Source organism: Rhinoderma darwinii, chromosome 1 (genome assembly GCF_050947455.1).
Source record: "Rhinoderma darwinii isolate aRhiDar2 chromosome 1, aRhiDar2.hap1, whole genome shotgun sequence".
NCBI lineage: Eukaryota > Metazoa > Chordata > Amphibia > Anura > Rhinodermatidae > Rhinoderma > Rhinoderma darwinii.
In genome coordinates, this window is record NC_134687.1 from 428,062,906 (window position 1) to 428,090,212 (window position 27,307).

The 27,307-nt window shown below is 42.4% G+C and overlaps 2 protein-coding genes across 4 annotated transcripts in view; one reads left to right on the forward strand and one right to left on the reverse strand.

Moving 5' to 3' along the window:
- Window positions 1-2,735, forward strand: part of DAO (D-amino acid oxidase) — a 100,794-nt gene extending 98,059 nt beyond the window's left edge. For all 3 annotated transcript variants that reach the window (XM_075830395.1, XM_075830406.1, XM_075830386.1), the window contains exons 10-11: window positions 363-461; window positions 1,890-2,735. In XM_075830395.1, coding sequence (XP_075686510.1) covers window positions 363-461; window positions 1,890-2,018 — 228 coding nt within the window. In that variant the 3' untranslated portion in view covers window positions 2,019-2,735. The remainder of the gene's footprint in view (window positions 1-362; window positions 462-1,889) is intronic.
- Window positions 2,736-9,065: 6,330 nt separating this feature from the next.
- Window positions 9,066-27,307, reverse strand: part of SVOP (SV2 related protein) — a 96,325-nt gene continuing 78,083 nt past the window's right edge. The window contains exons 9-16 of the mRNA XM_075830418.1: window positions 21,027-21,155; window positions 20,546-20,619; window positions 16,973-17,049; window positions 16,415-16,522; window positions 15,404-15,515; window positions 14,121-14,202; window positions 13,521-13,610; window positions 9,066-11,160 (exon numbers count right to left, since the gene is read on the reverse strand). Of these exons, the coding sequence (XP_075686533.1) occupies window positions 10,954-11,160; window positions 13,521-13,610; window positions 14,121-14,202; window positions 15,404-15,515; window positions 16,415-16,522; window positions 16,973-17,049; window positions 20,546-20,619; window positions 21,027-21,155 (879 nt within the window). The 3' untranslated portion in view covers window positions 9,066-10,953. The remainder of the gene's footprint in view (window positions 11,161-13,520; window positions 13,611-14,120; window positions 14,203-15,403; window positions 15,516-16,414; window positions 16,523-16,972; window positions 17,050-20,545; window positions 20,620-21,026; window positions 21,156-27,307) is intronic.

Sequence of the window (27,307 nt, forward strand, 5' to 3'; positions counted from 1 at the left end):
ATAATGGTTATAGGCAGACCTAACGTGAGTGAGGCTTCATTCAAATCTGCGCCAGGGTCCCGTTCCGTCGGAGCTTTCCACAGATTGGTTAAGTTTTAGGGAGCAGATTCAGCAGCTGCCAAATACTTCTGACAGTGCTTATCTTTCAGGGAACAAAGGACCAGCTATGTCTAAATACAAAATGCTCGATCCAGGTTCCCCCAATAGGAGACATCGGGGGGACTGATAACTCATAATATTTAGCATTTATACATTTTTTAACATCCCTGCCAGTTTAGACAGGATTATGTCTGCTTTACTGTTACCAGACTAAGTGTAATTTAATGAATGGTAAATGTGCTAATCTCTGTCACTTTTTATAGAATGCAAAAATTGTGCATGACTGGGCAGGACTGAGGCCAACACGCAGCAAAGTGCGGCTGGAGAGAGAGCCCCTGGTGTCTGGATCTGTTAAAAGTGATGTAAGTACACATTGCAGCCACTAATGCATTGACAAAGAAACTGTACTTTGTATGCACATCATCCAGCGCTTCTACTAATAATCTGATACTGTATATAACATTTATGACCCCTTCCCCTTTTAAAATTGACTTTGTTTTGGCTTAACCCCATACCGATATTTGAAATAAATGTACATCATACTTAAAAACTACAACCCATCCGGCAAAAAAAAGCCCTCATACCACCATGTCGACAGAAAAAAAGTTGCAGTGGCAAGGAGTTAAAGGGGTTGTCCGAGATACCATCATATTTTCAAAAACCCCTTTAATGCATGTCATTTATAAATGTAAATACATTTGTAATATACTTACATTTTCCAAAGTGGCCCCGTTTCCAGATCCTGCCGTGGGGAACTTGACTGGTGACGTCACTCTCTGCACTGGCTCTGCCGTTTTGTTGATCTTGAATTCTTTGCTGGGTATACGACACGTCACTTGTGACGTGGTGTATATCGGCTTGTTCTGTTGTAATGCACATGCACGGCCCGGCTGTTATCTCGAGAACAGCAGGGACCGCGAGAACAGCAGTGACAGCGCATGTGCGTTACGGGCTATGAAGCAGAACAAGCCGATATACATCACGTCACAAGTGACGTGTCGTATACCCAGCAGAGCCAGTGCAGAGAGTGACGTCACCAGTCAAGTTCCTCACGGCAGGATCTGGAAACGGGGCCACTTTGGAAAACGTAAGTATATTACAAATGTATTTACATTTATAACTTACATGCATTAAAGGTGTTTTTGAAAATATGATGGTAATTCGGGCAACCTCTTTAAGTAATTGAGATTAGCTGATCATACAGAGTACAATGTAGGCTTTGCCACAACATCATTTTCACTATTGCAATAAAAAAATGTTGCCAAAATGCCACGGTGGATACAGGCTTGCAATTGGACTCTAGGTCGGAGGGGAACATTTTTCTCTTTGTTTATTTCTGCAAATAATGACACTGTCTTGTGTGTATTAATCAGACATATATTTTTGGTCTGGGTCTGTTGTGCTTGTGAAATTTTCGTCATCCAGCTTTGGGGCCCTTCGAAGGAAAAGGCACAGCCCTGTTTGTTCCCATTGCCTTTGCTACTGGCTGTTGAGAGTCCATGCAGGACCCCCCTCTTCAGAGGAACTTCATTGTTAATAAGCAAGGCCGTGGAAAATTGTCCCACGTGTCATGGAAAGGCAGTGGAATGTAAACAAGCAGCAAGATCTTACTGGGCGGCAAAAACAGGCACCAAAATGGGAGACATATTTTCATCATTGCTATAAGGAACCCTTTCTACTATGTATGCCATGGCACTATTCAGCAAGTTATTATTTTTTTAAAGTATATTACCTGTACGAAACTGTTCACTGGCAAAGACCATTTAATATCCATATTTTTTTCTCCACAGATCATACACAACTATGGCCATGGTGGCTTTGGCCTCACCATCCACTGGGGGTGTGCTATGGAGGCAGCCAAAATTTTTGGCCAAATCATTGAAGAGAAGAAAAAAATAATTCCCAAATCCTCTCTGTGATCATGACCAATATGCACAAATAAGACAAGGCTCATGAGGTCTATAATCATACTGAGGAACTGTATTAATACTGAAAAATACATCGATTTTTGACTAGGTTATAAAATGGATGACTACGTTTCCCCAAATTTGTTGCTGGTCTAATGTTAGCACTTTGCTATTCAAGTAGCTCTAGAGATACAGAAACATCTACTGCTGACTAGTAGACAGCTACAGTATTTAAGGGCATTTGCCCCTTCATTTATAGATGAAAATGTAAATTTTTTTAGCTCTTAAATGCTTATATACTGATAGTGGTACAGAATATTAAGTACACCCACCAATGTTCTCACATAACCTAAAAGTGCTCCTAACTAAAGGACCTTTGCATCCTGCGTTTCAAAAATTTCACCTTAATATCTGATTTTCTGTAGGACTTTTTTTTTAACCTCTTTATCTTCTGATCCCTAGGCAGAAATCTGTTCTTTTGACTTGGTAGGAACAATAATACTCTAAAATCTATATCTCTAAAATCTAATTTCCCTGGTTGGACACTTCATTCACAGCTATTAACTAAATCGAAAAGTCCTCTGCTGAGATGGGAACAAGCTAAATCTCAATGACCTTGAAAAGTGTTATCGAGTAACTGACAAACAGCCACCTAACTCTTCAAGGTTGATATCACAGAATGTATCCTGATAACCAACTATGCTCATTTTATTAAACATTTTAATATTTTTTGCATTGTATGAAACAAATCTGTGTTTTGTTACCATCGTAGGTTTTCTTTTTTAATGTATTTTTTAATTAAGAAGTACATAATACAAATGCAATAGCTGTAGGTCAAACGCTCGTTAAAGAGGCTCTGTCACCAGATTTTGCAACCCCTATCTGCTATTGCAGCAGATAGGCGCTGCAATGTAGATTACAGTAACGTTTTTATTTTTTAAAAACGAGCATTTTTTGCCAAGTTATGACCATTTTCGTATTTATGCAAATGAGGCTTGCAAAAGTACAACTGGGCGTGTTGAAAAGTAAAAGTACAACTGGGCGTGTATTATGTGCGTACATCGGGGCGTGTTTACTACTTTTACTAGCTGGGCGTTGTGTATAGAAGTATCATCCACTTCTCTTCACAACGCCCAGCTTCTGGCAGTGCAGACACACAGCGTGTTCTCCAGAGATCACGCTGTGTCGTCACTCACAGGTCCTGCATCGTGTCAGACGAGCGAAGACACATCGGCACCAGAGGCTACAGATGATTCTGCAGCAGCATCGGCGTTTGCAGGTAAGTCGATGTAGCTACTTACCTGCAAATGCTGATGCTGCTGCAGAATCAACTGTAGCCTCTGGTGCCGACACGATGCAGGACCTGTGAGTGACGTCACAGATCTGCATTGCCAGAAGCTGGGCATTGTGAAGAGAAGTGGATGATACTTCTCATCAGAGCGCCCAGCTAGTAAAAGTAGTAAACACGCCCCGATGTACGCACATAATACACGCCCACTTGTACTTTTACTTTTCAACACGCCCAGTTGTACTTTTGCAAGCCTCATTTGCATAAATACGAAAATGGTCATAACTTGGCCAAAAATGCTAGTTTTTTAAAAATAAAAACGTTACTGTAATCTACATTGCAGCGCCTATCTGCTGCAATAGCAGATAGGGGTTGCAAAATCTGGTGACAGAGCCTCTTTAAGTTAACAGCTATTTCTGCCAACTACACCATAAACATGCACGCTTAGTTCTCTATGGGGAGAGGGGAAAAAGTTGCTGCCAGTCACCTCTGGTAGCAATTTATCTCCCGTGGGTACAAAGGGCATTTTGAAATCCAAATATATCCCATCCGATTGTACACAATTAAAAAAACGGGGTAGAGAGTATCACGGAGCCTCTACGATTGGCTGAGCTGTTCTGTCATTAGCTGAATGCTAATGTTACAGTGTCTGTGCAGCCATGTCTTTGGATGGAGGAGTAAGGCAAAAGCCAGAGCGACTCCTGGAGCCTTCAATACAGATGCTACTGGTAGTTACCCCCTTAACTACCCTATGGATGTGATAAAGTGGGTCTGGCTTGGCCTATTAATTATATTGATGCAGGTTTAATGAAGACTTGCCGGCCACTTCCCACAGCAATAAAAGTTGATTCTGTGAGTCCCAGTAGTGGATCCTCACTTGAACGGTTTTCCAAAAATAGTAGTAAAAATGTGTGATAATAATTGAATGTAAATATATTTTAAAGTTAATATAAATTTTTAATATGAGGAGACATAAGTTTGTGTATCCTTTTACGTATGTGAGGGGAAGGGGAGCCTACACATTGTTCCTGCAGTAGAATATTCACTGCTCTTACAAAAAAACAAACCTTCACCTTCATCTGAGGAGGGTGTCCTCTTTTGAATAGACCTTAAAGTGAATTTTTGTACTATATATTTGTAAATGTTGATCATATCGCCTATTAGACATCTCTTCTCAGGACTAAAGATGTTTTATTTTCATTGCTTTCCTTCTAAATGAGTTCTCCATACCATTTATCAATTCTATTGCTCACCTTTGCACTTTTTCTTACTTCAGGGCATCTTTAAATGAACTGGTGCCCAGAACTGAATTGCATAGTTGAGGCTGCACAAATGCTTTGTAAAGAGTTATGCTCTTTTCACATCTGCGTCGTTGCTTTTGGGTATAACTGAAGCCTTGACCTAGTGCCAGTTTCATCCAAATACAGATACCACTGGTGCCCGGCAGCCACTATTGACTTATAATAGAGTCTGTTGGGTTCGTCGTGGTGTCAGTCATTTTGACTGGAAGAATAGCTCTGCATGGAGCCTCCAGCGCAAACATAAACACTGCCTAAGGCCTTTTTTACACACACTTTTTAAAACACATGTACAAATGCAATGCACTTTAACTCCTTAAGGACACAGCCTGTTTTGGCCTTAAGGACACAGACAATTTTTTCAAATCTGACATGTGTCATTTTATGTGGTAATAACTCTGGAACGCTTTTATGTATCCAAGCGATTCTGAGATTGTTTTCTCGTGACACAATGTACTTTATGTTAGTGGTAAAATTTGGTCGATATACACTACCGTTCAAATGTTTAGGGTCACTTAGAAATTTCTTATTTTTTAAAGAAAAGCACAGTTTTTTTCAATGAAGATAACATTAAATTAATCAGAAATACACTCTATACATTGTTAATGTGCTAAATGACTATTCTAGCTGCAAACGTCTGGTTTTTAATGCAATATCTACATAGGTGTATAGAGGCCCATTTCCAGCAACCATCACTCCAGTGTTCTAATGGTACATTGTGTTTGCTAACTGTGTTAGAAGGCTAATGGATGATTAGAAAACACTTGAAAACCCTTGTGCAATTATGTTAGCACCGCTGTAAACAGTTTTGCTGTTTAGAGGAGCTATAAAACTGACCTTCCTTTGAGCTAGTTGAGAATCTGGAGCATTACATTTGTGGGTACGATTAAACTCTCAAAATGGCTAGAAAAAGAGAGCTTTCATGTGAAACTCGACAGTCTATTCTTTTTCTTAGAAATGAAGGCTATTCCATGCGAGAAATTGCCAAGAAACTGAAGATTTCCTACAAAGGGGGGGAACTACTCCCTTCAGAGGACAGCACAAACAGGCTCTAACCAGAGTAGAAAGAGAAGTGGGAGGCCCCGCTGCACAACTGAGCAACAAGACAAGTACATTAGAGTCTCTAGTTTGAGAAATAGATGCCTCACAGGTCCTCAAATGGCAGCTTCATTAAATAGTACCCGCAAAACGCCAGTGTCAACGTCTACAGTGAAGAGGCGACTCCGGGATGCTGGCCTTCAGGGCAGAGTGGCAAAGAAAAAGCCATATCTGAGACTGGCTAATAAAAGGAAAAGATTAATATGGGCAAAAGCACACAGACATTGGACAGAGGAAGATTGGAAAAAAGTGTTATGGACAGGCGAATCGAAGTTTGAGGTGTTTGGATGACACAGAAGAACATTTGTGAGACGCAGAACAACTGAAAAGATGCTGGAAGAGTGCCTGACGCCATCTGTCAAGCATAGTGGAGGTAATGTGATGGTCTGGGGTGGCTTTGGTGCTGGTAAAGTGGGAGATTTGTACAAGGTAAAAGGGATTTTGAATAAGGAAGGCTATCGCTGCATTTTGCAACGCCATGCCATACCCTGTGGACAGCGCTTGATTGGAGCCAATTTCATCCTACAACAGGAGAATGACCCAAAGCACACCTCCAAATTATGCAAGAACTATTTAGGGAAGAAGCAGGCAGCTGGTATTCTATCTGTAATGGAGTGGGCAGCGCAGTCACCAGATCTCAACCCCATAGAGCTGTTGTGGGAGCAGCTTGACCGTATGGTACGCAAGAAGTGCCCATCAAGCCAATCCAACTTGTGGGAGGGGCTTCTGGAAGCATGGGGTGAAATTTCTCCCGATTACCTCAGCAAATTAACAGCTAGAATGCCAAAGGTCTGCAATGCTGTAATTGCTGCAAATGGAGCATTCTTTGACGAAAGCAAAGTTTGAAGGAGAAAATTATTATTTGAAATAAAAATCATTATTTCTAACCTTGTCAATGTCTTGACTATATTTTCTAGTCATTTTGCAACTCATTTGATAAATATAAGTGTGAGTTTTCATGGAAAACACAAAATTGTCTGGGTGACCCCAGACTTTTGAACGGTAGTGTATTCAGTGTTTATTTGTGAAAAAATCCAAAATTCAGAGCAAATTTGCAAAAATTAGCATTTTTCTAAATTTAAATGTATTTGCTTGTAAGACAGACAGTAATACCACACAAAATAGTTACTAGTTAACATTTCCCGTATGTCTACTTTATGTTTGCATCATTTTTTAAAAGTCCTTTTATTTTTCTAGGACGTTACAAGGCTTAGAACTTTAGCAGCAATTTCTCACATTTTCAAGAAAATTTCAAAAGGCTATTTTTTCATAGACCATTTCAGTTCTGAAGTGGCTTTGAGGGCCTTATATATTAGAAAGTCCCCATAAGTCACAGGCCTTCTTCAGGCAAGTTAACAAATGAATGACTTAGAAAAAAATTCATTGGTAATACATTTTTTTCTTTAAGGGTATGTTCACACGAGGTCATTATGTCCGTAATTGACGGACGTATTTCGGCCGCAAGTACCGGACCGAACACAGTGCAGGGAGCCAGGCTCCTAGCATCATACTTATGTACGACGCTAGGAGTCCCTGCCTCGCTGCCGGACAACTGTCGCGTACTGTAATCATGTTTTCAGTAGGGGACTGTTGTCCGGTACTTGCGGCCGAAATACGTCCGTCAATTACGGACGTAATGACCTCGTGTGAACATACCCTTACACAGAAAGTTTTACCAGGGAAATGCAACTCAATATTTATTGCCTAGATTCTGCAGTTTTTAGACATTTCCCACATGTGGCCCTAGTGTCCTAATGGACTGAAACACAGGCCTCCGAAGCAAAGGAGCACCTAGAGGATTTTGGGGCCGCATTTTTTTTAGAATATATTTTAGGCACCATGTCAGGTTTGAAGAGGTTTTGTGGTGTCAAAACAGTGGAAACCCCCCAAAAGTGACCCCATTTTGGAAACTACACCCCTAAGAAATTATCTAGGGGTATAGTTAGCATTTTGACCCCACAGTTTCTTTACTAAACTTGGAACTAGTATGTAAAAATGAAAATCTACTTTTATCTAAAAAAAACGTAGAAATTTTTAATTTTTACAAGGAATAAATGAGAAAAAGCACACCAACATTTGTAAAGCATCTGCCCCGATTACGGCAATCCCCCATATGTGATAATAAACTGCTGTTTGGACGCATGGCAGGGCTCACAAGGGAAGGAGCACTATTTTGATTTTGGGGAGCAGATTTTGCTGGAATATTTTTCAGTGCCATGTCAAGTTTGCACACCCTGGAGGGACCAAAACAGTGTAAACCCCCCAAAAGTGACCCATTTTGGAAACTACACCCCTCAAGGAATATTTCTAGGGGTACAGTTAGCATTTTGACCCCATATGTTTTTTGTAGATTTTATAGGAATTATGCAGTGAAATTGAAAATCTAAATTTTAAAAATGTAGTTGTAATGTCAGGATAGGGAGACAGACAGGTGAGCCCTAATCTACCCGCCACTCAGTCCCTGCCTACTTGCACAGCCCGTCCTAGGCGACGGCGTACAACTGGGCGATGGTCCCTACGCTCAATATGTGCACGACAGACAAAACAAGACAAGGGTACACAGAAGCAAGGGAAGTAGGGCAGTTGCCCACGGCAACACCATGAGCAACAGAGTAGTGGACGAGCCGAGTCAAACCAGTAGTGTACGTGGTAACAAATGCAGAGCAGGAGAATAGTCAGTCAAGCCAGGGTCAATATAAAGCAGAGGTCAATGGTAACAGCAGAAATAGCAGAGCCAGGAAACAAGAGAATCACAGGCAAAGGACAAGCAGCAAATGAAGGTATAAGTAGACCAAGGGCGGGAGCTAGAACCATCTGTCCAGGCTGCGATAGGCTCTCCCACTCCTCAGCCTACTAGCCTGAGTGGTAGCAGATCGAGTCACTCTAGCAGACCTAGGAACAGATGCAGGCTGATTAACCACGGGCGTCGACACAGAAGCTGTGTCAGGCAAATCCTTTACAGTAGTTTTAGCTACTTCTAGCGTCATAGATAACGATGATGCTAGGAGCCCAGCTCCCTGAAGTGTGCTTAGTCCTGGAAATGCCTCCGACCTGCGGACCGTATATCACGGACTGAACACGCTCGTGTGAATCCGGCCTTAAAGGGATTGTTCTGCAAGAATAATATATTACCTGTCCACAGGACATATGGAAATAATAGAAAAAAGGATAGGTGATAAATATTTGGTTGCTGCCCCCATCACTAGTACCCAATACCACCACACCCACATGACCGCGGTGAGGATGATTTTGTATGGAGCTGCCACACTGTACAGACTCTGGGAGTTTACGGAAACTGATAGATAGAAAATCTAGTCATGAAAAGTATTATTCTGCAAGCTTATAAAAGCAAAAAATACTCATTTATCACCCTGGTTAATGTAAAAATTTTATTCAACATAAAATATTAAACTTACAGTAAAATCCAAGTCAACAAGGCATTGTGAACAGAAGAGGTCATACAACAAGCATCTTACACAGAGACGTTCAAACATTTAAGTGCATTCATCCAAAGTCTGGACATTCAGACACACTAACATTCACTTTTCTGTCTGTTCTGTTGCATCTGCTGACATCATACATACAGTGCCAAGCAGAAGCAAGCAATGATTCAAACCTGGTTTCTAGCTAACCTGGGCTAGACCATTAGTATGAAATGGTATGGTCCACTTTCTTTGTTCTTTAAAGACCAGATTCTAAACATTGGGACATATTTACTATTGTGTCTGTATCTAGAATGTGCTGAAAAAAATGTTTTTTAGACTAATTTAAGAACAGATCTTTGCGCCTCCCTAGACACTTTTAAAGTGTCTAAAAAAGGGGATGTGATGGGGAAGGAGGCGTACCTTAAAATGCGTCACAGTTTGCCAAACGAATACTGAGCCAACCTAAAGTTGGTTTAAGGAAGATAAAAATGTGTGCACCACTATGATAAATTTGGAACTTCTTCAGACTGCCTGGTTTAGGTTTTTTGTTGTCTAATTCTTACATCCCTTTTACATGGGCTAATGATCGGGTGAAAGAGCATTCGTACAAACGCTCACTCCTGATTATTGTCCTGTGTAAACAGGGCAGCGATCAGCCGATGACAGAGCAAACGCTCGATCATCAGCTGATCGGATCTATAATGCGTCCATAAAAATGGTCGCTTGTTGGCAGCACATTTCCCTGTTTAAACAAGGGATGTGCTGCCGACAAGATGCAATTGTACGTGGACGAACGATCATAGTTACAATTGTTCATTCCCATCCTCCCAATCATTGCTCCGTTTGAATGGATCAAACAAGCACCAATCAACAAGCTGTATTGTCGATCGGCGCTCGTCAGGTGGTTAATCATGGGCGAATATCAGCACGTGGGAAACCACCTTTAGACAGTTTAGTAAATCTGCCCCATTGTGTTTTCCGGTGAGAAAAATTAAAATCTTAGCATTCAATCGAATTTGCATCTGAGTACTGCAGTGAATGCTGAAACTTTAAGATGGTCATTGCCCACACACTGTCAAGGTCACCTGAATATGTTGATTGTCACAAATAATCTTGCCACGGGATTTCAATCAGTACATACGGTTCACTCCTAAGTACATCTGGAACAGGTTAAGTTTGTATATAATAATTGCATCAGATAATAACCTCTGGACAGATGTCCAGTCTTAGAAATTGGTACATTTTTTATATCCCTTCCATCAAATTTGCCTAAAGAAAATATTCTTATAATAAATAAAAGGACAGTCTAGTTTGGCAAGTGGGCCATAATATTTTATATTTAATAAATTAAAGGTGATAATAATCTTTAGATGCAATTTACCGACGTATTTGTCTCCAGATGGAAACAAGAGAAACTGCGAAAGAAATAGTTCAGCATCCAGCAGCTCTCCCTAGGTTCCTAATGTGTAGACCCCAAATACTTCCGTATCCAGAAGCCATGACACATCCAAAGCAACTGAGTCATTTTCCTTGTAGAATTGCACCCAGTGCTGATACTGCTTTTGTTGTTACAGCTAAAAATACAACTGGTTATTTTATTGTTTTCTTTTTCCTAAATTAATGGTTATCAACAGAATCCATTACTATCTCTGTGACATGAGAACTGCACATTTCTTAACCCTTTTAGAAGATTCTAAACACATCCTTATCCCAGTACTATAGAAGTGCTGTTTTTTTACAGCACATTGGCCATTGCTGTCCATTCTTTAATTCATCCATGGAATGAGATGGAAAGGCTATCAGTGTGTGGATGGGTGAACAAAGGGTTAAGTGAAGGGTCACTCTTGTGATCCAGAGTTTGAGAGAGTGACCCCAGAATTGTGTGCACCTCTTCCCACCATCTCCTGACCCCATTCTCTGTGGCTGGATTCTTGAAGACCTCGGCCTTTGGTTTCAATGGGAAGGAAACAAGAAGCCAATGCTGCCAGTACACAGCAGCCACTGTATACCAAGACTGTGAGATATATAGAAGACTCGAGCATCACCTGGAGACAGAGAAAAATATGCATGACAAGGACTGTGTGTAAGTTACTTAAGTTAAAGCTTGGAGTCATGCCTGTTTTGAAAAAACTAAGAAACTGCTTTCACCCATTAGTATTTACCCTCTGTAAAATAAAAACTAATTTGTAAGAGTTTTAGTCCATTGTAAAAAAAAAAAAGTTATTACTTAGCTAATGTATACCACATGTAATAGTTATATCATTTTTAAAGGGGTTGGCCAGTTTTAGAAGAACATAGCCGCTTTCTTTTCAAATCAGCACCACACCTGTCTACAGGTTGTGTGTGGTATTGCAGCTCAGCCCCATTCACTTCAATGGAACTGAGCTGCAACATGAGACACAAGCCATGCACAGGTATGGTTCTGGAAGAAAGCAGCCATATTTTTCTATTCCTGAAAAACCCCTTTAAATCAAGAACCTTTTCCTGTAATGACAATATATTCTCTTTATTATAATGATAAGTCTGGTTGATTGATAGAATGGCATGCCTGAATCTGAGAGTGTGTGTACATTGACCACACATGGTGTTTTTACAGGACAGATTGGCCTATTTAAGATACTGTGGCTTTGCTCTATCCCACCCGATCTAACATTGCGCATGGAGAGTCGCTAGTAACACAATAAGCAGAACAGTAGCCAAGGCATCACACCCGAGGAGTCTTGTGCATGGTTCCTATTAATTAGAATAAGACTCGTGCACGAGGCTCCTCAGGGTTGTACGGTTGGTTTGGCAACTGCGTCTCTTAATGCCCCATGTAAGGAGACTGACGTTGCAGTGACATTTTGACAGTGATCATTTTGCTGACAGCCATCTCCTCCAACCTGGTTTTTTCCAGTTAAGTGTTTGCCAGAAACATCTGGAGGAACCTATCACCAGGGGTAACAAAGGATTGGATGGGTTAAAGTCCAATCTGCCAGATTCTTGTTTCCCCCAACATCAGATGTTACGGGACAGTTGGGCTTCCCCTATACACGTTAGATTGTCAGTGGATCCAGTCAACACAAATGGAATCCACTGACAATTTTTTAATGTGTACATTCTGCTCACGTTTTTGCAAATACTCAAAAAAACAAACAAAAAAAAATTTTCAAAATTCTTCTGGATATTTGATAAAGGCATTTGTGTAATGTGGCCCCAGTGACTAGTGACTGTAACTATTACATTTTAAAGGACAGGTGTCGCGAAAAAAAAATATTTTTATATCAATTTGCTTTTAGTGTTTTATTTAAAAAAAAATATTTGTTTGTGTTTTACCTTTTTTTTTTCTAACTTTTTCTTCACTATGGGGGCTGCCATTTTTTTTTTCATCTCTGTATGTGTTGTTAATCGACACATACAGAGATGGAATATGGCACATACAGCCCCATAGAGAATGCGAACGGGAGCCGTTCGCATTCACTATGGTGTACGCCGTCTGTGTGGGAACGGAGCATGCGCCGCTCCCACACAGTCCAAATGGAAGGTCTTCGGCCGAGCGACATCCGGCGTCATTTTCTGGTGGACCGGAAGTTGCGGCCGGACAGTAAGATGACTACTTCCGGTCGCGGCTTCCGGACATGTGATTAGAAGCAAGCACTAGGAGCGGACAGAGCGGACGGAGCGGATGGAGCGGCGGCAGCGGCAGGAGCAGGCAAGTTATGTCTGTGTATGTTCGTGTTTTAGTGTGTGATTACCACTGTATGTAAGCCTACTACACTGTCTATTCGCTCAAAAAATGGTGGCACACACTGTAGGAGGTTTGAACCTTCTATCCCCTCCTTTCTCCTGGCACTAGCCAGGATAAGGGAGGGGGGATTCTGTGAGTTCACTAGAGCGTGTGTGTTTACACCAAATTTGCAGCATAATGCAATGTGGTTGACTTGTGAAAAAAATTGAAAAAATTAGTCTATTCATGTATATAATAACCGTTTAACTAAAAGAAAGTTAAACAAATTTCTAGCGACACATTCCCTTTAAGAATGTACATAAAGGATATTGTGGAGAAAGAGGCAAACAAATCACTACTGATTAATTCAATGAATTCTTGTCCTTCCTAGACACTAAAGATTATAATAATCAATGCATTACAAATGAAAATTGATATACATTCGTTTTATATTTTGCCACTAGTAAAAACATTGGGAGAGATTTATCAAGAATGGGGCAAAGGAAAAGATGTAATTGCCCATAGCGACCAATCAGGTTCAAGCTTTCATTTTTTAGGGGCCATTTTAGAAATGAAAGAAGCTATCTGGTTGCTGCAAGCAACTACTCAAGATTTCCTTTGAATTGGTTTTGATAAATCTCCCCCATAGTCTGTGAAAAGTGATACCACTGTGACTTTGTTTCTGATTTAAGAATGTACCTGTGCAATAAAAGGTGTAACTAATGCCCCTACACGAGCCATCCCACTGCAGGTTCCTAGACCTAGTGCTCGTGTGGCCGTTGGATAAACCTGCAAAGATTAAAGAAGCAAATGTAAATAATAAAACACCATAATATAGTAAAATATTCTCCACAAACAATGATGAATATAATGGACTTTTGCAAATGGTAATTAAAAATTGAAATTACAGGCACATATTATAATTTACAACCAATGCCCCCAAATGATGGGTATTTTGGGTGGTAATTGGCACTGTACAAACTTGCAAAACAAAGACAGAAACACTCATACATATGGTCTATCCTAGGATTTGTTAAACTGTCTATTTGTTCATGGAGTAACTATAGGGAAGGAACAGGTTGAGGTCACATCTAGGCTCTGGAGCCTGAGGGGCCAATAATGTCACTCTAACCCATATGAGGAGACCAGTACGATAAGTGACAGTGATAGTTGGGGGGCCGTGTTTTGCATTGTGGCACAAGAGATTCAACTTATGCCTCTGTATTCATTCATCTAGGTACAATTTTCAGTAGTACATAGCTATACACAGAAGCCTTCATGTTGGGGCTATGGACTTACCTCTGGTGTGTAAACATAGGCAGCTTGGAATCCACCTGAAATGAAGGCTCTTGCAATGAAGAGTAAAACAGTAAGGACATTCCTGAAACAAAAAAACAAACCGGTGTTAACCAAGACAAAGAGATTACAGAGATACTCTGAAACAAGTGTTACGTCTAAGATATTCATATAAGGCTCTGTTCACATCTGCGTTGGGGTCCCGTTCTGACGTTCCGTTTGAGCTTTCCATCAGAACGGGACCCTGAACAGACTCAAACGGAAACCAGAGGTTTCCGTTTCCATCCCCATTGATTTCAATGGTAACGAAGGTGGTGCCCATAGTTTCCGTTTGTCTCTGTTCTGCATCGGACCTGTCGTTTTGCAGGAAGCAATAGCGGAGTCAACTACGCTATTGCTTCAGGCAAAACTACGGATCTGGTGCACAACAGAGTCGGGCGGAAATCATGGGCGCCGGATCCGTCACTATTGAAATCAATGGAGATGGAAACGGAAACCGTTCTGACAGAAAGCTCTGACCAGAACGTCAGAACGGGACCCCAACGCAGATGTGAACGAAGCCTAAGCTGGTCACCTGGACAATGGTCTGTGTCATTAGATACCTGTTGTCACGTACTCTCTGCATGCAGCTCCCTCGGTCTCCAGGACATCGAGAGTTACTCACTCGGGCGTCGCCCGGCCTGGCAAACTGAGGCAGTCTGCAGCCAATAGGAGTTCAGGAGCGTCAGACCAATCAAAGCCTGGTTGATGTTCCTGAAATCCCGCCCTCTCCTTATTTAGTTCAGCCTGGGATAGTAGGCCTTTGTCTGTAATTAGAGTTTCCTTGCCTGGTGCTTTCCCTTGTTTCAGACACCCCTGAGCCATTTGCTTTTTGACTTCTTGTGACCTGACCTCGACTGGACTCCTGACTTTTCTTTGCCTTCTGACTTGTTTTTTCAGCACTCTCCCGGTTTGACCCTGCCTGCCTGACTCCGCCTTTTGCGCCCGGACCTATTCCGCGGCGCAATTGCCCTGCCTGTGTACTTCCCAGGTTACCCTTTGTTATTTCGTACTGTCTCTGTCTTATCTGTTTGTCGGTTTCCCTTGTACCAGTATAGGGAACGCTGCCCAGTTGTGCGCCATCGTTTAGGTCGGGTCGTACAAGTACATAGGGACAGAGGTTTGGGAAGAACAGGGACCTCACTGTTTACTGTATATTTGTTCATGACACCTGTACAAGGAAATAATGATTTTAATTTATGATAGCATCTGTTTTACTATTTGAATTAGAAAAATATTTTACATACCTTCCAACACAAAGGAAAAGAAGAAGGGCACATAAGGAAAAAACAAAGAAACAGATGGCCATTGTCTTTTTCCGGCCCAGGCGGTCAATGATCCATAATGTCACCAACACACCTTGTATAAAAAAGATTAAAAAAACAGATAAAAAGAATCATAACAGTCAAAGTTGAGGTTGTTGATGTAGTGCATATAGGGCAATAATAATAATAATAATCTTTATTTATATAGCGCCAACATATTACGCAGCACTTTACAATTTAGAGGGGACATGAAACAAACAATATCAGACATTACATAGTGACAAAGTTCATTTACAATTCAAACCTGGGGAGTGAGTACCCTGCTCGCAAGAGCTTACAATCTATGAGGAAATAAAGGAGACACAAAGTGTAATAGTGTTTGTTCTGTACAATGGTCCGGCAATTTTTATACACATGCGGTGGTGACATAAAGCTGCATGAGCCAGTCACCAGCCAGTATCCGTGTATGACGGACATGAAGAGAAGGAGTGTGAGGGAATCTTATCCTGATGACTAATCTAAAAGGAGGGCCATGGAAAGGAGTCAGATTAGGGAATGTTATAGGCCTGTCTAAATAGATGTGTTTTCAGGGCACGTTTAAAACTGTGGATATTGGGAATTAATCGGATTGTCTGGGGTAGCGCATTCCAGAGGACGGGTGCAGCACGAGAGAAATCCTGGAGACGGCAGTGGGAGGTTCGGATTATGGAGGATTTTAATCTAAGGTCGTTGGCAGAACGTAGAGCCCGAGTAGGGTGGTAGACAGAGATGAGGGAGGAGATTCCTGTCCTGGCTTCAGGGCTGCCCTTTTCGGGGGACACACACTAACTATAGCCAGACTAGGGCTTAAAAGTAAAATTCCAAATAACAATAGATTTTGAGATAGTCATGACAGAGGAGATGTCAGAAGTCCTAAAAATTTAGACTGCTGTTCCCGTGGGTACAGTCTGTGCATAGACAGTCAACATCTGTGACTGTTGTATCATTACTAACCTGGGAATTCAGATAGTGTGGTCCATAATAAATCTTTGTAATCATCCACAGTTAAATATTCACAGGAGAGACTGCATTTCGGCTTGACCGCCTTTCTTCGGCTGGAAACTGGGAAAAACAGTAGGAGTAGAAGACATCAAATACTTGCTATTCAGTAACTACAGCAACATAACTGCATGATAAGGTCAGATTTCATCATTTAGAGAATTGTTAAGAATAATAATAAAAGTAAGAATAATATTACAATTACTAACTGAGGATTTCATCCCAAAACGTAACATTTTTCACTTACTATTATTTAGAAACATTGTTTACCATACATTTGTCCATACCTAGAAATTATCATTATTGCTTATTGTAAATGGTTCACCCGCTACTTACTGCTAAGATCAAATATGAAATCGTTGGTGGTGTAAGAAAGAGAGTGGCAATGTTAAAATTGGCCTTTACTGATCTGGTAATTTAGATAATGCTGGCCACCTTCAATATTAGAGGATTCAATTCCTGAAATGCGGGGCTGTTCATTGAATAAATTAAACATCTGAATTTGCTACTTACTGCTGCATACATCTCCAGCTTGGAAAAGTTCTGTTGTTAAGAGAACCAGCCCATAGTATGAAAAAGCATTGGAAAACCTGTAATATGAAATTAGATCTATTTTATCAGAGAATATTTATAGGGTTAATGTATGACAGGCAGCACAATGTGAAATTACATATTACTAATGACTAAAGATGATTAGGTTTCATTCTTTGTGTCATGCCCATGGCAGCGGGCTGTGAGGTTCACTCACCTCCTGACGCCCGCAGCCATGGAACTGTGAACGCTGGTCCCTATCTCCTCCTCAGGAGACGCCAGTGCTCACTTCCACTTCTCCCAGCCGTGTCTCGTAGGGTGCGTGCGCATGCTCGTGCCCGCTCTTAAAGGGCCAGCGCGTGCACCTGAAATTAGTACTAAATTCGCCCATGAGCACCCTGGACTATAAGGGCCCAGCCCCTTCCTGCTATGCCTGAGCGCTGTTGTCGTACCCAAAGTTTGTCTAAGCAAATAGTCTCCCAGTTTTTCCCAGTTCCCAGTGTTTCCCGTTCCTGTACCTGTATCCCGTGCTATCCTGGTTAAGTGCCATGCTGAGCTGAAGTTGTGCTGTGCTGTATAGCATGCCTGTCCTGCTACACCACGCCTGACGTCTGCCTGCTGACTAGTCCCAGCCGAGCCTGTCTTTTCTACTGTCCGAGCTGCCACAGGTACACTATACGAACAATAGACTGTGACCTGTGTCCTGTTGGCCAGCTGCCATACCATCAAGGCGGTATGGCCCAGTGGTTCCACGTACCCAACGTGACAGTACGCTCAGGTCATGGACCCCGCTGGTCGATCCAAGACCAAGATGACGTCACAAGAGATGCGGGCGGATATGCTAGACCTCCGGTCTCGACAGGACCAACTCCTCCAGGCCTTGAACATTATCGCACGTCGGCAGGAGGTGCAAGCTGCCGTTCCTCCTACTACACCTCCTGGCAGTGTTGATCCTCTGGCTACACCTCCTGGCAGTGTTGATCCCCGATTTTCTTTGCCACTTCCTGACCACTATGATGGAGACGCAGGGACCTGTCGTGGATTTTTGAACCAGTGCCAGATCCACTTCAGCCTTTATGCAATGGCATTCTCGTCTGATGGCACAAGGGTCGCTTTCATCATCTCTCTCCTTCCTGGCAGGGCTCTTGCATAGGCGAATCCTATCTGGGAGAGACAAGGACCAGAGACCCGTGACTTCCAGGGGTTCCTCCGGACATTTCGCACGGTGCTTGAGGAGCCTGGACGAGTCTCGTCTGCAGCTGCCTCCTTGCTGAATCTACGCCAAGGAGACACCTCCGTGGGCGAATACGCCATCCACTTCCGCACCCTGGCGGGAGAACTGTTGTGGAACAATGAGGCCCTGGTGGCTACATTATGACAGGGACTGTCTCCTAAGATTAAGGACGAGCTTGCCGCACGAGAACTACCGTCTACCCTGGATGACCTCAACATTCTGGCCGCCCGTATTGATATAAGGATCCGAGAACGGCTCCAAGAAGCTCGTTGGGAGAAAGGACTCCCTAGTCCGGTCCCTACTTTGCAGCAAACCGTGCTGTCCTCAGATGCCGATCCTCCTAATGAGTCGGTGAGGACGGACCAGTTTAAGTTATCTACCCAGGAGAGACAACACAGTTCTAAATTGGCAGGTCACGCGGGTTTCCGTAAGACCCGAGACCTGATCGCTCGTCAGTTCTGGTGGCCCACGCTGCCCAAAGACATCACAGACTTTATCTCCTCCTGCATGTTATGCGCAGCAAATAAGGTTGATCACTCCAAACCGGCGGGCCTGCTCCAGCCGTTGCCTGTGCCCGATGCCCCCTGGCAACATATTGTTATGGACTTTGCCACAGACCTGCCTCTCTCTGCTGGTTGCAGTACGGTCTGGGTGGAGGTGGACCGATTCTCCAAAATGGCTCATTTCGTTCCACTGATGGGCCTACCGTCTGCTTCCCGATTGGCCACTCTCTTCGTCCAACACATCTTCCGTCTACACCATTGTGTATTTTAAATATATTCAATAAAAGGTATTTCTTATATTGATACTCTGTGTATTTTGGTTTTCATGACTCCAATTTGGTCGATTATCAGTTGATTATATGTATATGGAATTGGAACAACGTTTCAATTTTTGGACAGTATTTAAGTGTATAACTAGAAGAATTGATGCTGTTTTGAAGGCAAAGGGTGGTCACTCCAAATATTGATTTGATTTAGATTTCTCTTCTGTTCATTCACTTTGCATTTTGTTAATTGATGAAAAAAAAACTATTAACACTTCTTTTTTTTAAAGCTTTCATACTTTGCAGCATTTTTCCACCACTGCCTAAAACTTTTGCACAGTACTTTATATATATTTGCAGCAAAAGATTCAGCATAACTTGTATTTTTTTCATTTAAACCTTTGGTCATTCAGGACTTAGGAGTCCAGTAGGCGGTCCTACTCAGTGATTGACAGCTCTCTCTGTATTTACCCTCTTAAAGTATGTTCACACGATGAGAGGCATTTACGTGTGAAAAGACAGACTGTTTACAGCTGCATCGTTTCACACGTAAATACTCCTCCTCGTAATTTACGAGGCGTCTGAGACGCTCTGAGACGCTCGTAAATCTTGAGCTGTGCTTCATTTTATTTATTTTTTTTGTATAACATTTTTATTGAACATACAACATACCAAAAATAAAACAAAAAGTGGCATCGCCCACCTCTTGTATAAGTGACCAGTGTTACAGAGTATGTCATTTAGGTTTTATCACATTGTTACTTGCGATTCATACAATATTTCCAAACGTTTACATTTCCTAATTAACTTTTGCAAAATGACAAACAGTTAACATTTCAACTTTGGCAGACTGAGCTGTGCTTCATTGAGTTCAATGAAGAACAGCTCAAATTACGTGGCAAAGAAGTGACCTGCACTTCTTTGCCGAGGCAGTCCATTTATGCATCGTCGTTTGACAGCTGTCAAACGACGACGCGTAAATTACAGGTCGTCTGCACAGTACGTCGGCAAACTCATTCAAATGAATGGGCAGATGTTTGCCGACGTATTGCAGCCCTATTTTCAGACGTAAAACGAGGCATAATACGCCTCGTTTACGTCTGAAAATAGGTCGTGTAAAACCCAGTCTCACAGGGAAGTTATACTGAATGTTTTACCACAAAAATATACATCAACCTGCTCATCTACTCCTGCTCTATAATAAGCTGCCCGCAGATTGAACTGCATTTTCAACGTGACAGGTTTCCTTCAAGCTCTGGCTTCTATACTACGGTAACTTTTTTAGCCATGTTTACCAATCATCACAGTTGGCATTTGAATAAACCTGTTTGAACTGGGTGAATGTTTTGTGCCTATATATCAATGTTTTATACTAGTTGTCAGTAAAAATGAAAGAATAGAGATGCATTAAAATATTTTAGTGCACACACAATCTTCACAATATCTAGAATTCCGAACAATGCGGTCAAGACTATTATAATATATATGTGTTAAATATATAGTCAATGATATAGAGAAAAGCAAACAATTAATGCAGTTAGGTAACATAACTTACCATATAAACCAAAGCAACAGAGTAGTGCACCTGAACTGAGGTGAAAAAAGGTCCCGTATTTTACCGCGGTCCTCCTATAAATATGAATTTGATAAACTCAATGTCTGTTCAAAACCCTTCAGTTAATTATTTGCAGCATTTGTATAAGAGCCAACAGCAGTGCATTGCTGATAGTTTGCATGTTAGGCTATGTTCACACTAGAGATTTTGTCCTGCTACAGAAATAATGAGTGCAAAAATGTTTGTTTTTGGTATTTTTGAGCAATTTTCCAAGATAAGAATGATTACCTTATCAGATATCATCATTGTCATCAGTACATGTTAAGGTGAATGCAACAGGCAACATTAATTTTTATCTGATGTAAAAAAGGACATTTTATTATTGGAAACAAGAAACAAGATTATTTAACTTTGTTCCATTATAATTGTATTGGATACACATGACCCTTTATTAGCAGCTCTGCACCAAATGCACACTTACCTGCCGGGATAAGATAAGTTTCCCTAAAGGCATTGGAGCACCATTCTCTGTTGCTATACGCTTTAAGGTAGCAAGAGCTTTCTCCTGGTTTCCAGATAGGACGTCATATCTAGCACTCTCCGGTAACCACTACAAGATAATAATATGGATAAGCCAAGTCAAATAACATTATTAAAAACACACAGAGTACTCTCAGCAATAAGAGTGATAATCATTGAAAAAACTTGGAAAGAATATACCGGAAAAGAGATCTTCACTACTACGTCTTCTCTGGAAAAAAAAGGCTCAGGTGGTCTTCTTACAGGAGACGCATTTCCGCTCAGACCAGCTTCCGTTACTCCGCAACTCGAGATTCCCAGATGTATACCACAGTTCCTCACCGGACTCTAAAACCAAGGGCGTATCCATTTTTGTAGCGAAGTCTGTACCTTGGAAGTGTTTGGGATGTCACACAGATGACGCGGGACGGTACATATTCGTAAAACGTAAGATTACAGACTGAACCATGACTTTTGCAAACATATACCTCCCGAACTCGGGTCAACTGACATCACTGGAGGAGCTCCTGACTGCATTAGACGACTTTGCAGAGGGGACGTTGGTTATGGGCGGTGACTTTAATATGGCCCCAGACCCCAGAGTAGATACCATGTCGAACCAGCCTGCCGTCGCTAGACCCTTCACTCGTCGTCTACAGCGTTTGCTCCATTCACATCAATTAGTAGAACCTTGGCGCATACTACACCCACATGATAGGGACTACACATTTTTTTCGCACCCGCACAATATGTACTCACGTATAGACTATTTTCTGCTTCGGCACTCCCAGCTTACACTGCTTTCCTCAGCCTCTATAGATTGCATATCGTTTTCAGACCATGCCATGATAACTTTAACTTTGTCCTTCCCCTCCTTGCACTCGACTCCGTGGCAGTGGCGTCTGAACGACTCATTGCTTCAGGATCCTGCGGTCTTGGAGGAAGTGAGGTCTGAACTCCGATTTTACTTGGACGCTAATGTTACGGCTGATTCTAATCCTCTTTCAGTCTGGGAAGCCCATAAATGCGTTATGAGAGGAGTTCTCATACGGATTGGCTCCAGACTCAAAAAGGACCGTGCTGCGGTATTCACAGATCTAGTGGAGAAAATACACGCCCTGGAACTCACTCATAAAAGACTATTGGACCCGGGCTCGGGTGCAGAACTAATAAGGTTAAGGGATAAACTGCGTACTTTGACACTCTCAGCAGCCAAGGCCTTTCTCACTAAATGCCGTAGACACTATTTTGAATTTGGCAATAAGCCGAGTCGCACGTTAGCACGGACTTTGCGGGCACAGATGACGCGCACATATGTCCCTTGCATTACCACACCAGAGGGCACAAAGGTGCACTCGCCGGGACAAATTGCGGAAACCTTTCATTCCTATTATTTAAAGTTATACAACCTAGGAGACTCTTCCCAATTCTAGACGAGATGTCATCAGATCTTATCTCCAATCCTCGGGATTACGTAAGATTCCGCAAGAGGAGGTATCAACCCTAGACACCCCGATTACGGCAGATGAGTTTCTTGAAGCTCTCAAGGCCTCTCCCTCTGGTAAGGCCCCAGGGCCCGATGGTCTATCACTGGCCTACTACAAAAAACATACCCCTCTCCTCACTAGTCCTTTTTTGGCGGCCTTTAATTCCATTACAGAAGGTAGATCGCTGCCTACAGACACATTGAGAGCGCACAACATCACAGTAATCCCCAAGGAGGATAAAGATCCTTCCCAATGCAGTAGTTACCGGCCCATCTCCCTTCTAAATTTAGACTTAAAACTTTTCTCAAGGATTTTGGCTACCCGAATCACACCATTTTTATCGAAAATAAATCATGGAGATCAGACGAGCTTTCTTCCTACGAGAGAGTCTAGGGATAATACCATTCGAGTAGTCAACATCATTGAGCACATCACCGCCTCCTCGGTCCCAGCGTTTTTGCTCTCCACCGATGTCGAGAAAGCGTTCGACCAGATTGACAAGAGACTTTATCTTACATAGGTCTGGGCCAAGGTATGCTCAGTTGGATTTTGAGTCTGTACTCCTCCCCCTCAGCATCGGTGAAGGTCAACGGTCATCATTCCTCTTCCTTTCCCATTTCTAACGGAACCCGCCAGGGCTGTCCACCATCTCCTTTGATTTTCACGCTGTGTTTGGAACCCTTCTTAAGTCATGTCCGAGCCAATCCATATGTTGCGGGTGTCCAGGTGGGGATACGACCCACAAAGTCGCAGAATATGCGGATGACTTATTATTTTTCCTCTCACGGCCCCGTATTTCGTGCGGCCGAACCTGTTGGCCGAATTCCGGTCATTTGCTGCGCTGTCCAACTTCAAAATTAATTTCCAAAAATCGGAAACTCTTAATGTCTCCCTCTCACCCCAGGTGGTGGCAGCCTTGGCGGATTCCTTCCCTTTTAAGTGGGTGGCTAGTTCCATTAAATATCTAGGCATTCGGCTCACAAGTCGACCCTCACACCTTTATGCATGTAACTATCCACACATATTACGAACACTTCAGGGAGATCTTGAAAGATGGTCGAAAGGGACCTTCACTTGGTTTCGTCGTTGCTCCATATTCAAGATGAATGTGTTGCCTCGGCTGTTGTACTTCTTTCAGGCTCTCCCAATCTAAATACCGCGTCTTTTCTTTACCTCACTCTCTTCGCTAATGCTTAAGTTTATTTGGTCGAACAAACCCACACGCATTGCACGAACAACTCTGACCCGCCCGAGATTTGACGGTGGTTTGGGCTTGCCTGATATTCACCACTATTATCAGGCGGCACATTTGACGCGTATTGTGGATTGGTGTAGACATGCCGGGTCCAAACCATGGGTCAAGTTGGAACAATCCTTCATATCCCTTCCTCTCTCGTTTAGTCGGGGCGACACAGGCCCGCCATTATATCAGTGATGGCAGTTGAAAGACGACATCTCAATTAGCGGACGGTGCGGATCCGGGACACCGTCCGCTTTGGCAGGCCTCCCAGCTCCGTTACTTTCTGTTATCTCTTGCTCCTGCGTCCGAATATTTGCGTGATCTTACAACATTTGAAATGCTCTGTACAATGTCGGGCACGGTCAGTCACCCCCATTCGGTAAACTATAGTCTCATAAATTCCCCAACGGCAGACTCATACCCTTCATACATAGCTAAGTGGGAGACGGATCTTGGCATAAGTATTACCGCGGATGAGCGTACTCGACTGTATACCATAACTCATCAGTCTTCTATATCAAGTAGAATTCAGGAGGCGGGATACAAGATTCTGACGAGGTGGTACAGGGTCCCTTCCAGGCTTAATAAATTTTAACCAGATGTGTCTCCTTTGTGTTGGAGATGCGGGGTGGGGGTCGGAGATCTCTTACATACGTTTCGGGGTTGTCAGCGCTTAAAAACGTTCTGGGAGACGGTTTGGAATGTAACATCTCGGTTTACTGACTACACGTTGCCCAGATCCCCGGGCTTCTTCCTGCTTCATCTGTGTGACATCCCGATCTCCACATACAAGAAGTCAATAGTGTGGCATCTGATCAACACGGCACGTGCGCGCATTCCGGCTATGTGGAAACAGGTAGAGGCCCCTTCGGTGCACCTTTGGTTTCAGAAGATCCAGGAAGTAAAACGAATGGAGGAGCTTGCGGCTTCCCTACGTGATAAATTTATGCGAGTGTGGTCTACGTGGGTAAGCTTTGAGAATTCTTCGGAGTATCTTGATCTAATGTCCCCTCTTTATACCCTTCTTTCCCTCCCCTCTTTCCTTCACCTTTCCGGTTCACTCTCCTTCTTTTGTGTTCTCTATGACGGTATAATTTACATTGGCGCTCACATGTCAACAAAACTATGTTTTACAGAGTCGTGAAATGTTTTATTTCTCTGTCACTCACCTTTGATAAATAAATAAATAAAAACAGAATTAAAAAAAAAAAAAAGAAAAAACTTGGAAAATATATGAAAGATTCTATTTAAGGCTGGGTTCACACGAGCATGTTACGTCCGTAATGGATGGAACGTATTTCGGCCGCAAGTCCCGGACTGAACACACTGCAGGGAGCCGGGCTCCTAGCATCATAGTTATGTACGACGCTAGGATTCCCTGCCTCACCGTGGAACTACTGTCCCGTACTGAAAACATGATTACAGTACGGGACAGTTGTCCTGCAGCGAAGCAGGGACTCCTAGCGTCGTACATAACTATGATGCTAGGAGCCCGGCTCCCTGCAGTGTGTTCGGTCCGGGACTTTCGGCCGAAATACGTTCCGTCCATTACGGACGTAACATGCTCGTGTGAACCCAGCCTAAAAATAACAATTATTTTCTTCCAATGTATCTTGTTGATGTTATTAAATAGAACTTCTAGCTCTCCTGACATGTCTGTTTTAATAAATATTTATATTTCCCATATAATAACAATGTTGGACCACTGTTTCTTAGGGCCTGTTCACATCAGCGTTCGGGTTCCGTCCAACCTTTCCATCAGAGGAACTAATGAATTTAAAGCCGAACGGAAACTTCCGTTGGCATTACCGTTGATTTCAATGGTAATGCTTCCTTTAAGTTGATTTCAGTTTGTTTCCGTTCTGTAAAGTTTCCGTTTTTTTTCCCGGAAACAATAGCGCATTCGACAATACTATTGTTTCCATGAAGAAACGAAAACTTTACAGAGCGAAAACAAACTGAAACCAAATGAAACGGAAGCATTACCATTGAAATCAATGGTAATGCAAACGGAAGCGATGGTTTCCATTCGCCTTTCCATTCATTGGTTCCTCTGAAGGAAAGGTTGAACAGAGCCGATGAACGGAACCCAAATGCTGATGTGAACAGGCCGTTAGAGCTCTGCATTGTGTCGTTCCTCTGTTATTCTTTTTATAAATGCATGAATAAATTGACCACATTCCTCTTGTCAATAGGGTATGTCACTACACAGGCTAAGGCCTTATTCACACGGACATGTCCGTTTTGCGCGCGCAAAAAATGCTGCGTTTTGCGTGCGCAAAAGGTCCGTGTGTCATCAGCAAATGATGCGCAGCTGCGTGATTTTCGCGCAGCCGGCATCATGATGACACTCTGGTTTTATATTTACAAACAGAAAAGCACGTGCTGCTTTTCTGTTCTCATTCATAGTTTTTACTACTGTAGCGCGCATCACGCGCGGCACCCGGAAGTGCTTCCGTGTGCCGAGCGCGATTTGCACGCACCCATTGACTTCAATGGGTGTGTGCAGCGCGAAACACGGACAAATATAGGACATGCCGTGCGTTTCACGCAGCGCACATACGCTGCTTGAAATTCACTGACAGTCTGAAAGGCCTCGGCCCCATTCAGTAACATAGGTCCGTGCGACGCGCGTGATTTCAACGCATTATACGTTCGTGTGAATAAGGCCTAACACTGTTCAATCAGTATGTAGAGGTTCAGATAGCACCAGCTCTGGGTGGTGCACGGATAGGGGCCCAACCCAATTCCAAATCAATACAAAGTATCCTGCACACAAACTGGATTTGAGATTTTTATGTATTTTATTGCCAGTGGCGGACGTTTTGGTTTTATTGACCTTCAGGCACTGAGCCGTGCTGGGGACTGTTGTGTGAGCGCTAGGCCTAGTTTGTGTGCCGGATACTTTTTACTGTTCAATCAGAGCTGACAGTGACAGACTGCATAGGGACCTGTTGTCAAGGGGAATTGTAACACCCAGTAGTCAGCGTTCTGATATATCTCACTGCTGGTACCTTTCTCAATAATTAGGAATTTTTTGCAAAGATTGTTGAAACGATGGGAATGATTTCCAATGATTTAAGATTGTAGCGTTAATTACTATGATTAAAGGGAATGTATCATCTGCAAATTACTTATTATTTAATTCAGATTTTTTTTTATATTAAATAAAAAAAAATATTTCTTTATCACTATGTACATAAACTAGTATTGCAGTTTTCACGCGACACAATAGGCTGACACTTCCTGTTTTGTGTAGCTCATGAGCAAAGTCATCTCATCATTGGAGGGTGAGCAAGTTAGGAACAATTCTATTGTATTACTGGAAGCCTAGATATGAATTGAATCCCATTAATTACAGCTTAAATGAAGTACACACTCCATGCTGTAAAAAAAACAACAACACATAGCTACAACATTTAAAAAAAAATCTGAAAAAAAACTCCTTTGTGACAGATTTACTACTGTGTTTGCATCTAGAATGTGTCCAAAAATGTGCCAAATGTTGGCCCAATT